This window comes from Pinus tabuliformis, chromosome 3_2, assembly GCF_031772625.1.
Source record: "Pinus tabuliformis cultivar Carrire ecotype Pingquan chromosome 3_2, CPIR1, whole genome shotgun sequence".
Classification (NCBI taxonomy): domain Eukaryota; kingdom Viridiplantae; phylum Streptophyta; class Pinopsida; order Pinales; family Pinaceae; genus Pinus; species Pinus tabuliformis.
Window position 1 is genome coordinate 526,924,682 of NC_142302.1, and position 12,458 is coordinate 526,937,139.

General features: G+C 37.7%; 1 protein-coding gene across 3 annotated transcripts in view; it reads left to right on the plus strand.

Annotated features, from left to right (window-relative positions):
* The first annotated feature begins 229 nt into the window (after window positions 1–229).
* Window positions 230–12,458, plus strand: part of LOC149181620 (putative zinc metalloprotease EGY1, chloroplastic) — a 387,966-nt gene continuing 375,737 nt past the window's right edge. The window contains exons 1-2 of one of the 3 annotated variants that reach the window (XM_089416656.1): window positions 230–385; window positions 513–961. In XM_089416656.1, the coding sequence (XP_089272782.1) occupies window positions 566–961 (396 nt within the window). In that variant the 5' untranslated portion in view covers window positions 230–385; window positions 513–565. The other 2 variants (XM_089416654.1, XM_089416657.1) reach the window with 2 other exon arrangements.

A 12,458-nucleotide genomic window follows, 5' to 3' on the forward strand; every position in this document is an offset into this window, starting at 1 on the left:
AATCAGAGCCTAACCAGAATAGGGTTTCTTGACAAAATGTTTGTTTGTGTGAAAGCTTGTAAATTAATGCCATGTAGAGTTCTGTTCAATGAGGAACTACCTTTTTTTGTTCGGTTTTCGAAAATGCTATTCTAAAACGCTGCAACATTGATATTTCAAACTTTCTATCGTTTATTTTATATATAATAAATCACCGTAGCACAATTTAGAGGCATAAGTCCAATTTAATATCATCTTATGTTTTATATTTTGTGTTGCCCAGGAGTCTTCAGCTTATTTTGTGTTGCCCAGGAGTCTTCAGCTCCTCCCGACCGAACTGGAGGATAATCGCTCCCAAGATTCTCCGATGCGGTCCATAGTGGACGGCCATGATAGGTCCACGTAGGTGCGTATATTACATCTATCTATCTCCCCCTATCCTCGATCGGGTTTTTTTTCTCACGTGGTGGTCTGAATCTCCGTTTATAATTTTTATTAATCACAATGAAAATGAAAATGGTAATACAATTCAGAACAGGCGTCATCCTCGGCCTCGCTTCCCATTAACACCAAGCAAATAATAGTGATGTTATCACTACTCATGGCGACTGCTCCCAGTTCCGCCATTAATGCCGAAATTCTGTCACTCAGCAATTTTACATTCAAGTGCAGTGTGCCCTACAGATTAAAGAACCATGTGCCAAGTACCCCAATTAATTTCATTGGCATTGATTCCACTGGCACTGCCAGGAGAGTTTTCTGCAAAGGGCTCTCCTGGGAATACTCTAGTTTTGGCTTTACCTGCAGAAGTAGTAGAAGCTTAAACAGGTTAAAGTGCCGCAGTAGCAATGGCGACCAGCACGACAAAGGTTTTAAGAGCGGGTCCGTTTCTACTACTACAGAAGAACCACCTCCGTCTGAAGACCGTGACTCTCAAAAAGCCGAATCGGACTCCGAATCCACTTCTGCTAGCAATTCGACGGTATGAATATAAAAAATGTTATGTTCATGCCTGTAAAAATAGATTAAATTTGGATTCTCAGAGTCATTTCTTAATGGTATATTAATTCATTAATTTGCAGAGGCAACCCTATATGCTAATTTAGGTTACAAATTTAGAGTAGAAGTCGGTGAAAAGTTTGACTAAATGAAGTGTATTTTGCCGAGCTGTAGAATAAGTCACAATCTTTCTTTTGTTCCGAAGATGGCAAAATCTATTAGTTGTAAATCCGCATAAAGTGTATTTTGCCAAGCTGTAAAATAAGTCACAACCTTCTTTTGTTCCGCAGGTGGCAAAATATATCATAACTTAGCTGTCAATCTGCAGTGAGCACAACCATCACTGGCTGCTATCTGTGATGGGTCAAATCATCACTGTTATTCAAAGAAAGCTATGCTACCTGAAATGACCCACTGCTAGTATGTAAAGAGACAAACTATCACTCTAGCAGAGACCTCCTGGTCTTGGACCATTAGCCTGGTTCCTTACATTTGATGGAGACAAACTCTCAACTAATCATATGCTGTTTTAGGTCTTACTCTAGGACCAAAAGTTGGTTTCAGCCTAGAATTCACAAGGAAGTGAATATCCCTTGTGGTCATTAAGGCCAGCTTCAGTGGGGTCATGTGCTTTCTTGTAGCATTTAGCCTTAGTTCCATACAGAAGACCAAATGCTACCCCTTGCTGCAGTTTAACCTTATATCCAAGGGGAAAGTCACAACCTACTATTGCACAATTCTGGAAATTTGGGTGGTTTCATATATATATATATATAGATATAAATTAAATTTAGCAAGGTAAATTAGATGGAATGGGGGAATATTAATGTGGAATGAAATCCCAACACAGGAATATGCCATTGTAGTATGATAGCTCGGCCCACATGGCATGGCACCATAATCACAGCCATGGTAGTGGTAGAGTGAGGAAATATGCTATCACATCAACAAGGGGACTTGCACCCCAAAGCTAGATTGGCAAAGTAGGAAAACCACTTAGAAACCTTTGTATCTTGACCTTCTAATCTTTAATACAACTCACATATCTCAACAGCTCCAAAAATTTCTTTGCATATTCTTCCATGGTCATGTTCTCTAGTTTGAGTTCAAAGAATTCTCGCGTCTTCTTGTCATAGTGGTGCTTAGAGGATTACTTTTTTTGGAAGTACTTCTTGAATTATTTCCATGAGATTCTCTTCTCCTTAATGTACTTAACTTGTCTGTGCTGCTCCCACCACATAGAGGATTTTCCTTGCAAATTATATATAGCAATTCTGGCTTCTAAATTGGATGAGTAGTTATGCAACTGAAAGTACTTTATCCTTAGCAACTAGGATTTAGCATCCTCTCCCATCTTGTTTGGACCATCAAAGAATGGTGGCTTAATTTTCCCAGGCTCTCTTTGTAAATTATCTTGTTCATACCTCCTCCTTTGATGTTTGTCTAGCGATACTTTTGGGCTACTCTATGATTCTTTGGATGCATACAGCCCCGTAGTTGAATGTGTTGGTGAGTGATGGTGCCTTTGAGTTCTGGTAACACTTCTTCAGTGCCTGAATCTTCCCTATTTTTCTCTTTTTGAATGAACTCTACCTTCTTCCCCATGCCTTAAGCTTGACCCATTCTTCATTTGGGTCTGCAATTGATTCAAGCTTAGCACTAGCTGAGTGTCTAACTGATTTTGTTTGTCTTGAGCCCTTAGCATTCTATTATTATCAACACTATAACTTTGCACCTCCATCCTCAAGCTCATAGTTTCTATAAGCTCTAATGGCTCAATCATGACTATAGGGATCTTGCCTATCCTCCATGTTATCTTTGCAATGGTACTCTTCGATGTTGATCATAACTTATCCTTGCTGGAGCATTGACTCTTCAAGAAGTGTGCATTTAAGAAAAATTGTTAATCACACGTTAATTCTAGGTCTATAACATTTTTTTAAAAAATTCTAGAAATTATATGCATTTATTAGTTTTGCCTATTAAGGCTACAAGTCTCTTCTTCTCAAGTTTTGAAGTTTTGAGCCATCAAAATTATTCTTGTCTAAATTAGCCTTGCAATGGTTACACCCATACCCAGTTTTGGGCTTCTAAATAGGATGTTATGGCTTTATACAATGCTTTCTTCTACTGGACATTTTGTCAAACACATATCTTGCAAGGTACATTTTCCCAAACTTTTCATAGAGCTAACTCTGAAATTCGGGCACTTCTCATTTACACCTCCATAAGCTATTCAAATGCTGTAACAATTTTCCAATCTAGTAATTGCAACACTCAGTTCAATATTTGCAAGCTTCAAATGCTATTTTGCTCAATTATGCTCACGGAGAAATTTTGTCAAACACTTGTCACACAAATTGTGATTTCTTTATATATAGTTGACTTCTGGACCATACAATTCCAATGTTGCAACCAATAGTTCTGATGCCATATTGTAATGTACCCAATGCCCTTTGTGCACTTTGAGGATATGGGGTACTCTTTTAAACTACCCAAATTCACACCAACTTTTTGTCTGTGATGGCAAAATTGATTATATGAACTAGCTGTATAATTCAATAGTGGAAATAAAGCTACAAAACTTTTAACCATCAATTTCAAACTTAACACATGCATGCAACTTTATAATAATTTCAGCCATGAATAGGTAAATTAAAATCATGAGCACCGAACTGCACAAACTGGATTTAATGCTATACATAATAGAAACCACAATAACATTGTATTTCATAACACAACTAAGTAAACCTATCTTTCTAGGCAAATAATCCACTAATTGGTTGCAGGAAGACGTTCCACCCAACCATAGGCTCTTTGTTGCACTTAACCTCTTTGCAACAGAGGCTCACCTTTGAGTCGAAGCTATGAATCCACAAGGGTAAACTCTTCCTATGGCTGGCACTAATTCTCTTCTCACAACCCAATTCCTAGGTTCGTAGTGAATATTAACTCCTACAACAATCTCAATCCACAACCTTCTTTCCCCCTCATCCTGCACAGCATAAGGAATGTGATCCCCTTATTTGCTCAGTAGTCCCTCAAGCCATCCCACTTTTTTATAGGGCTCTAGCATAGGTTGGCCAAAAGTTCTCATTGTTGGGATTCTAGGGATTATCAATTGTAGTGAATTTGTTCAATGACACTAATTATCACTCCGTACAACCACAATTCTCTCATAATTTGTAGTTGTAGCTTTTTGTAGTTTGATTATAGTAATCTTACAACAATTTGCTTAGAGAAAGGTCTCTCGATTCCCCTCAACAGAATAATAGTTTGCATGGTAATTTTAATTCCCGATAGTTTGGAGTCTTCGTCAATTTGAAGGACATTCAAAATGTTCAAACTTCCCTCTAAACCTTCAATCAAATGATAGTTTGTTTGCATGGAAGAAAGGTAAAGCTCAAGTTGCATGTCATGAAGGGGCCGTGTATCCTTATAGAGACCCACACACCTCCTTCATGCACTAATCCTCCCATGGCTTAATGAAACAATGATTAGTTAATAATCAAGGGACATAATTAAGGTTGCAAAGACTCTGGGTTAAATCACTTACTAAGGTCCTTTTTGTTAGCCTACTTAAGCCCCCTTGTCTTTCTCCTCTTGTGGAGTCGTAGCCCTCCATTCCTTTGTCCTTCTCTTTTGTTGTTGGTGATGTATTTTTTTTTTATTATCATTCAATGTACAATCTTACATATCACATAGTTTGACTTTTAGCCATTCACCATATATATACACATTATTGAATTATGAATCAAAACTGAGGTATTACAACAAGGATTTTACATAACTAGTTCAAGTATATTTTTAGGTTATGTGAGAGGATGTGATAGGGTTTAGAGGGGACTTGTGAATGTTGACACCTAATCCGAAAGGATTGGGATTATTGTAAATAGTTTCAGTTGTGAATTAGAGAAAACCAAGAGACCTTGGAAATGGAATACCAAGAGTCTCTCCACTCATGTATATATTCATGATTTGGCTAATGCAATAAACAATTCATTTGTGGAGTTACTTTCCTGGCCTGATATGGTATCGGAGCACAAGCCCATAATTAGTCCCTTTCTGCCCTTGTAACTCCTATTTTTCTTCCATTATTCTCTGTCTAGAATATTTTGTCCTCTGTTTGCTGGTGAAAACGATGATTTTTTGTTTTGCTGTGCATTACTCATGTGACTGGTTGTGTTGAATTGAAGGCCATATGCTATATCTTCCTTCTGGAAAATGCATTTTGGAACTATGTTGTGCGTGTGTTTTAATGGTAAAAGCCGTGAATGCTGCGCTGGAGGATGTTAACTTTGTTGCTGTGCTAGAGTATGATAAGGCCATGATCTCAATACTATGTTGAATCGAACCTCTCCTGTTCAACCTGAGATCCGACGCTGTCTATGTAATCTAGTATGTGTAATCATCAATTTTTGAAGACTGTAATCTAGTTTGCGTAGTGTGGTGCGGTAGTTGAATGTTGTCGTATGTTGTGGAGATTTGTGTTAAATTGTATACACTTGCACTTGTGTTAAACTCATTTGGAGGGCCCGACCAGGTGTGATGTTTTGAAAATTTATTCTTATTAAAAGACCGATATGTGTATGTGGAAGATTGCGCTGGATTTGGTGGTATTTTTTTTGAATACTTTGAACAGGTCGTATTCCATTCATTATGAGATGAATTTTTTTAATGGGGCCGATATATATGTTGCATGGTATATTGAATGGCTTATGGTGAATGGTCGTAGGTGAATTGTAATATTGTGTTGAACCTTATTTTGTTCATATATATTATATTGAGAGGTTGGTTAATATATATTGCTTCATTTATTATATTGGGACGTTGGTTTATATACACATTTGAAAAGTCAAAGATTATTTGAAGCATGATGTATGGAGGCATATTGATGATCTTTTTGAAGACATAGCCAAACAATTTTATTACAAAGACATCAATCTTTTGTTGCAAGTATTATAATTATTTTGAGGCCAGATCAAATTTTATGATGCATTCACTTATCGCTATAGTTGGAGTGGTTTTCTCCGCCAAAAAGAACTACCATGAGTGGTCCAGGAAGATAAAACACACTTTGATTTTCAATGAGTTGTGGAAAGGAGTTTGTGAAGGAGAAGGAGCTAATCCTCCTCAGAAGCCCACTTCTGACAAAGAGCTTGCCATTTGGGAAAACAAGAACAACAAGGCCTATGCCTTGATTGCAACATCCATCAATGAAGAGGTGAGTCGTCATATTACTCCTTTTACATATGCTTTTGGTGCTTTAAGGAAGTTGAAAGAATTATATGACTCTCACTCCAAGCTTGAATTAGTCCAAGTTATGATCAAACTTTTTAATTTAGAATTAAAGGATGATGACCCTTTGGCCTTAGCTTCTAAAATAGGAGCCATTATGCATGACATAAAATCCACTGGTGTTGAAATAGATGTTCCTCTCACTACTTTTGTCAAGGCATTGTATCCTACTTATTCCCATTATCTTGAGTCATTACAAGCAAGTGACAAACTTTCAGAGATTTCTTTTGACTCTCTTGTGGACAAGTTTGTTGAAAGAGAGAAAGATTTTGGGAAGAAACAGACAGCTGCTTAGTCTTCTGAAAACGCTGCATGCCTTGCACAAAAAGAGAGGGACATGATTTTTCTAGAGAAAAGGTGGCCGAAGAGGACGAGGAAAGAAGGATTTAGAGGAGGGAGGCTGACATTTCCAAGGAGAAAGGGGGCCGACATTTCAAAGGAGAAAGCTCTGATCTTCATTGCATACGGTGTAACAGAAATGGTCATGATGCTTCCACACGTAAGCACTCATGGGACAGGATTAGATAGGACAGGGATGAAGAAAAAGGAAAAACATTAGATAAAGGGAAAGGAAAAGCACTTGAATCCGCTCATTATGTTGTGGCACATTGCAACATTGGAGTAACTAAAGACCTATTTAATGCTTCACTTGTTTCATGGAAAGATGCTGGGTTGCTTGATTCAGGAGCAACTTGCCACATGACTTTCATAAGAGACTCTTTGAAGAATTCACTGACAATGTTGATGGAGCAGTCTACTTTGCATATAAGTTAAAACTCAAGCCATCAGGTTCAAACTGCTTGGTCTTCCAAACTTTCTTCTACATGATGTTCTATGCCTTTCGGAGTTGAGGAGAAACTTGTTGTCTTTGGTCCACATCCGCCAGTAAGGACTCTCCATTCACATATTTGATCGCAAGGTTGAGGTCAGAAAAACATCAGATCAGCCACTTGTGATGATTGGGATAGAAGAAGAAAGATTATTGAAGCTGCAAGGAACCTCTCCTCGTGCACAAAACTTTTGATACACTTCTCATTATGATGAAGGTACACTTCCATCAAGCGTTTTATGGCATTCTAGATTTGGACATTTGAACTATGACAATCTTCATTTGTTGAAGGAAAATGGTGTTACTGGTTTGCTTACAATTCCTACAAAACTTAAGCAGTGTGATACTTATATCTTAGGAAAGCACAACAAACAATCATTTCATGATTCCCATTCTAGAGCACATAGAAAGCTTAAACTCATTCATTCTGATTTGTGTGGCCCTATGCCTGTTCCTTTTGCAAATGGCAATAAATACATGATGACATTAATGGATGACTACACCAGAATGTGTTGGGTGAAGAACAAATCTGAAACTTTTGAAACATTCAAGAACTTTCATGCATGGATTGAAAATGATGAACAATCTCATATTGGCTCTATTCGTACTGATAATGAAAAATAATATACTTTAAATGAATTTGAAATATATCTTCGCCAGCATGGGATCAAACATCAAATAACCGTGCCTTATAATCCCCAACAGAACGAAGTAGCTGAAAGAATGAACAGGACAATATTAAATATGGTATGCTCAATGATGTTTTTCAAGAATGTTAAGTTGATGTTTTGGGCTGATGTAGTTCTATGTGTTGTGTATATATATTATAAAGAATAGGTGTCCATCTCATGCTTTGAAAAACAAGACTCCTTATGAAATGTGGTATGGCCACATTCCTTCGGTGAGGCATCTCACGGTTTTTGGTTCCACCTGTTATGCCTTGATACCCAAGGAATAGAGAAATAAACTCGGTGCAAGGAGTTGCAAATGTATCTTCTTAGGGTACTCAAATACCTCCAAAGCATACCGTCTCTATGATGAAGTAAATAAGAAGTTTATAATATCTAGAGATGTGATATTTTTTGAATCTTCCAAGATTGACAATGTTGTTGAGCGACAACTTGATCGCTTGGATAGATTTGGACATGCAAAGTCTTTTCAAGAGTTTGATAATGAGATTCCACATCTTGAAGGGGGTATCCCTATACTGGATCAATCTATGGAATCTCCTTCTGAAGCACTTTCTCCCCCTCATGAAGCTCCAACCACTTATCAAGAAGACACTTTGAGTGATGTGATTGAGAGAATTGGAGGCTAAATCCTGATTTAGCCCCATCTCAGAAAGGTCCTCCAAAATGGCTCACAAAGGCACTTGAAAGTGTTCGTCCTGATGAAGTTGGAAAGATAGGAATAAGAAGCTCAACTAGACAAAATGGAGGTGATGTAGACAATATTGATTCACTGGTTGATATGGATGTTTCTTATGATTGTTGACTAAATTTGTCTACAGATTTCAAACCAACTTCCTTCAAAGAAGCCACTTCTCATGATGAATCGAAAGAAGCGATGCAAAAAGAATATGATGCTTTGATAAAGAATGGCACCTGAAAGCTGGTTGATCTTCCATTAGGAACTAAACGAATAGGTTGCAAGTGGGTCTTCAAGAACACGTATAAAGCAGATGGCTCACTTGACAATCATAAAGCCAGGCTTGTGGCAAAAGGTTTTGCACAGACGAAAGTGGTTGATTATGAGGAGACTTTTGCCCCCACAACAAAATGGGCTACCATTTAGACACTATTTGCCTTAGCAGCTCAAAACGATTGGAGAGTCCATCAAATGGCTGTAAAAACTGCTTTCTTGAATGGATATCTGAAAGAGAATGTTTTTATGTCCCAACCAAAAGAATTTGTTGTGAAGGGTCAGGAACACAAAGTATGCAAGCTTGTAAAATCCTTGTATGGCCTCAAGAAAGCGCCTCGAGCATGGTACCAGAAATTGATTAAGCATCTTCTGAAACTCAATTTCAAACATTATGATCTTTGAGGATGCAACTTTGTTTGTCAAGAAAGTTGGCAAAACAATTGTATATCTTGTGGTGTATGTAGATGATCTTCTGATGACAGGGAACAACGAAAACTACATTGCATTCTTAAACAAAGAACTGAGGAAAGGTTTTGAAATGACAAATTTGGGCTATGTTGACTACTATCTTGGTATTGAAGTAACCCAACATCCAAATTTTATATTCCTCTCTCAAAAGAAATACATCGGAGATCTGTTGAAAAAGTTTTGCATGGCTGAGTGCAATCCTTTGACTACTCCAATGGAACAAAATTTAAAGTTCACATCCACTGGAGGAAAAGAATTCGAGGATGCAACAAAGTAAAAACAACTCGTAAGAAGTCCCAACTACCTGACTACTACTAGACCAAACATTTCTTTTGATGTTGGAATCCTCTCTAGGTTTTTGCAAAAGCCTTGTGAGGGTGATTGGTCTGCTGCAAAAAGAGTTCTAAAGTATTTGAAGGGAACTCAGGACTTTGGACTCAAGTATATACAGGTGGATGACTTCAACTTGATTGGATACTCTGATTCAGATTTGATGGAGATAAAGAAACCGAAGTATCTACTTCAGGTTATGTTATGAGTCTTGGATCGAGAGCTGTCTCATGGAGGTCATGCAAACAGTCAGTGCCAATAGAGTCCACAACTGGGGCAGAATATGTGGCAACAATTGAAGCAACGAAAGGAAACTGTGTGGCTCAGGAAAATTCTGGAAGATTTGTAGGAGAAACAAGTGCATTCAACTCCTCCTTTGATTGAGAACACTTATGCAATAAAGTTGGCCAAGAACCCAAAGTTCCATGATCGTACCAAGCACATTAATACACAATGTCATTTGATTCTACATCATTTTGAGGCCAAGACTATCCATCTACGACATTGTTCCACAAATGAGCAAATTGTGGACATCTTCACCAAAGCGCTTCGAAGAGAAAAGTTTGAAAGATTCAGATTGATGCTTGGACTCACCAACATCCCTTTAGATTAGGGGGGGGAATGTTGACACCTAATCCGAAAGGATTGGGATTATTGTAGATAGTTTCGGTTATGAATTAAAGAAAACCAAGAGACCTTGGAATTGGAATCCCAAGATTCTCTCCACTCATGTATATATTCATGATTTAGCTAATGCAATAAGCAATTCATTTGTGGAGTTACTCTCCTGGCCTAACAATGAAACTTCAATACATATCCACAGATGAAAAGGTTGCATATATTCTCATCAAGCCTTTTGTGAAAGGAAAACTTGTCTTCTATAGGGATAAGCTAGGGGTGGTGTAGAATACCTTCATCACGAGGAGGCAGTGTTCATGTTAATAGCTCGGATAGGTGCTTTTGCATATGCTAGGTGTCAAGCACGCAGAAGATGTCCAAAAGCCTTTTTAGGTGCTTTTTTGTGTTGAGCAAGTGACTTTTATGATTTCTTTCCTAAGTTTAACTTAGAAAAAGCACATTAATCAATTAATTAATTAATTAATTAATGTTGATTGTTAAGCTAAGGATTCCAAAGAAAAATGAATTTAATTCATTTTAGTGAATTAGATCTAATATTTACCATTGATCTAAGTGGGTTAGGATTTAATCCTAGCCATCCATCACTTTGGAGATTGAGGGTTAGGGATTTGGCTTAATGAAAATTATAAAGGAAGCTTAAGGGAGAGGAAGATGACACATCCGTGCTTGGGAGAGTGATTTTCTCAAATGAGTGAGAGAACCATGGCTGGAGAGAAGAGAAAGGTGTGCATTAACGTGATTTCGGGAGAAGGATTAAAGGATGCTGAGTTTGTGGAGAGAGGACGTTGAGATTGCAGGAGGCCGAAATTTGTGAGGGGTTGAGTTTTTCCAGCCAGGTTTGCACAAGGGAAGGAGAACGAATTTCTCTAGCGTACAAGGGTCCGTATAGGTTGAGGAAGAGCAGGGGGAGGCTGAGTTATTTCTAGGGTCGAGAATTTCCAGTGGGCCGAATTCTTTAGGAGGCCGAAATTCCCAGGGGGCCGAAAATCCATGTTCTAGTATGCTGTAGTTTCTATGTATTATCTGAGGGTAATTTTCCTCTTTAAGGGAGCCCTAATTTTCTAGAGTAATAAAAAATGAAGGAGAATTTGTTGGGCAAATTTCTACTGTGTTTTGTCACTGATTCTGTATTCAATTCTACTGCAAATTATTTAAGTTAAATGGCAATGTATTTTTATTTAGTAGTTTTCACAAAAAATAAAAATATTGTGTTGCTATTAATTCCTAGGTATAAAATAAATCGCTGAGAATATTAAATCTGATCTGGTATTGGAAAACTAACAACAAGTGGTCAGTGACATGGTTGGGGTTTACTTTATGGAGGATGCCCCCATCTTCGTAATGGCTATGGAATTCCATGATTCTTGAGCGTTATAATGTGAAGAGGGAGCAATCACGGGACCTGAGTTGCCCTGCTCCTCTACCAATTTTCACCACCCAACTTGTGCACCTTTTTATTTAATGATTTTCTGTTTCTTTCATTGCTGCTTTTATTTATGCATCAAATACCCCTTAAAGATGAAGTGATCAATTGCTCATTGGGGTTGTTGTCAAAGTTCCTTCCATTTTGATTGCTCAATACATTAGCCAGGAACTGGGTGAGGGCTAACAAGGGGAGTAGAGATTAGGCTAAGATTTTGTCCACACACTTTATTATTTCCCAACCAATCTTTTACATTTTACCTTCATGGCCAATGTTTTCTTTTCTTTTTGCTGCATTAACCTCTTAGGGTAAATTTCCAGCCCCCTGCTCAAGAATGAGAAAAATAAGGAACCAACATTGGTTATGGATAACAATCAACCCAAATATGGGATGTGTGGATAAAGGGGATAAATAGAAAGTGTAAATATGAATTACTAGGTACACACAACATCAATAAGTGCTTCTTATTTGTGCCCATCCTGAACAGTGGAAAGAAAGACCTCAAGAAAGGTCACACTAGGCTAGTGTTAATTTTCCAATGTTCTATGCTGAAACAATCACTTATAACAATTCTTCTTCCAATAGCAATCAATTATCCAATATATCTTCAATCATCCAATGATAGTAAGCAATTGCAAATAGAACATAAAACCATATGCACAATAGAAGACAACCAAGAAAAATAAGGACACAAATATTTGGTCAAACACTAGGGAAAAACCCCACAAGCGTTTATTACTTAGAATAATGAGGGTTCCCTAACTAGGAAAATGACCCTACTGAGAAAATATAAGCTACAACAATTACAAATATTTTTTGGGCACTTGTGCTAGCTATATGACCCTCCAA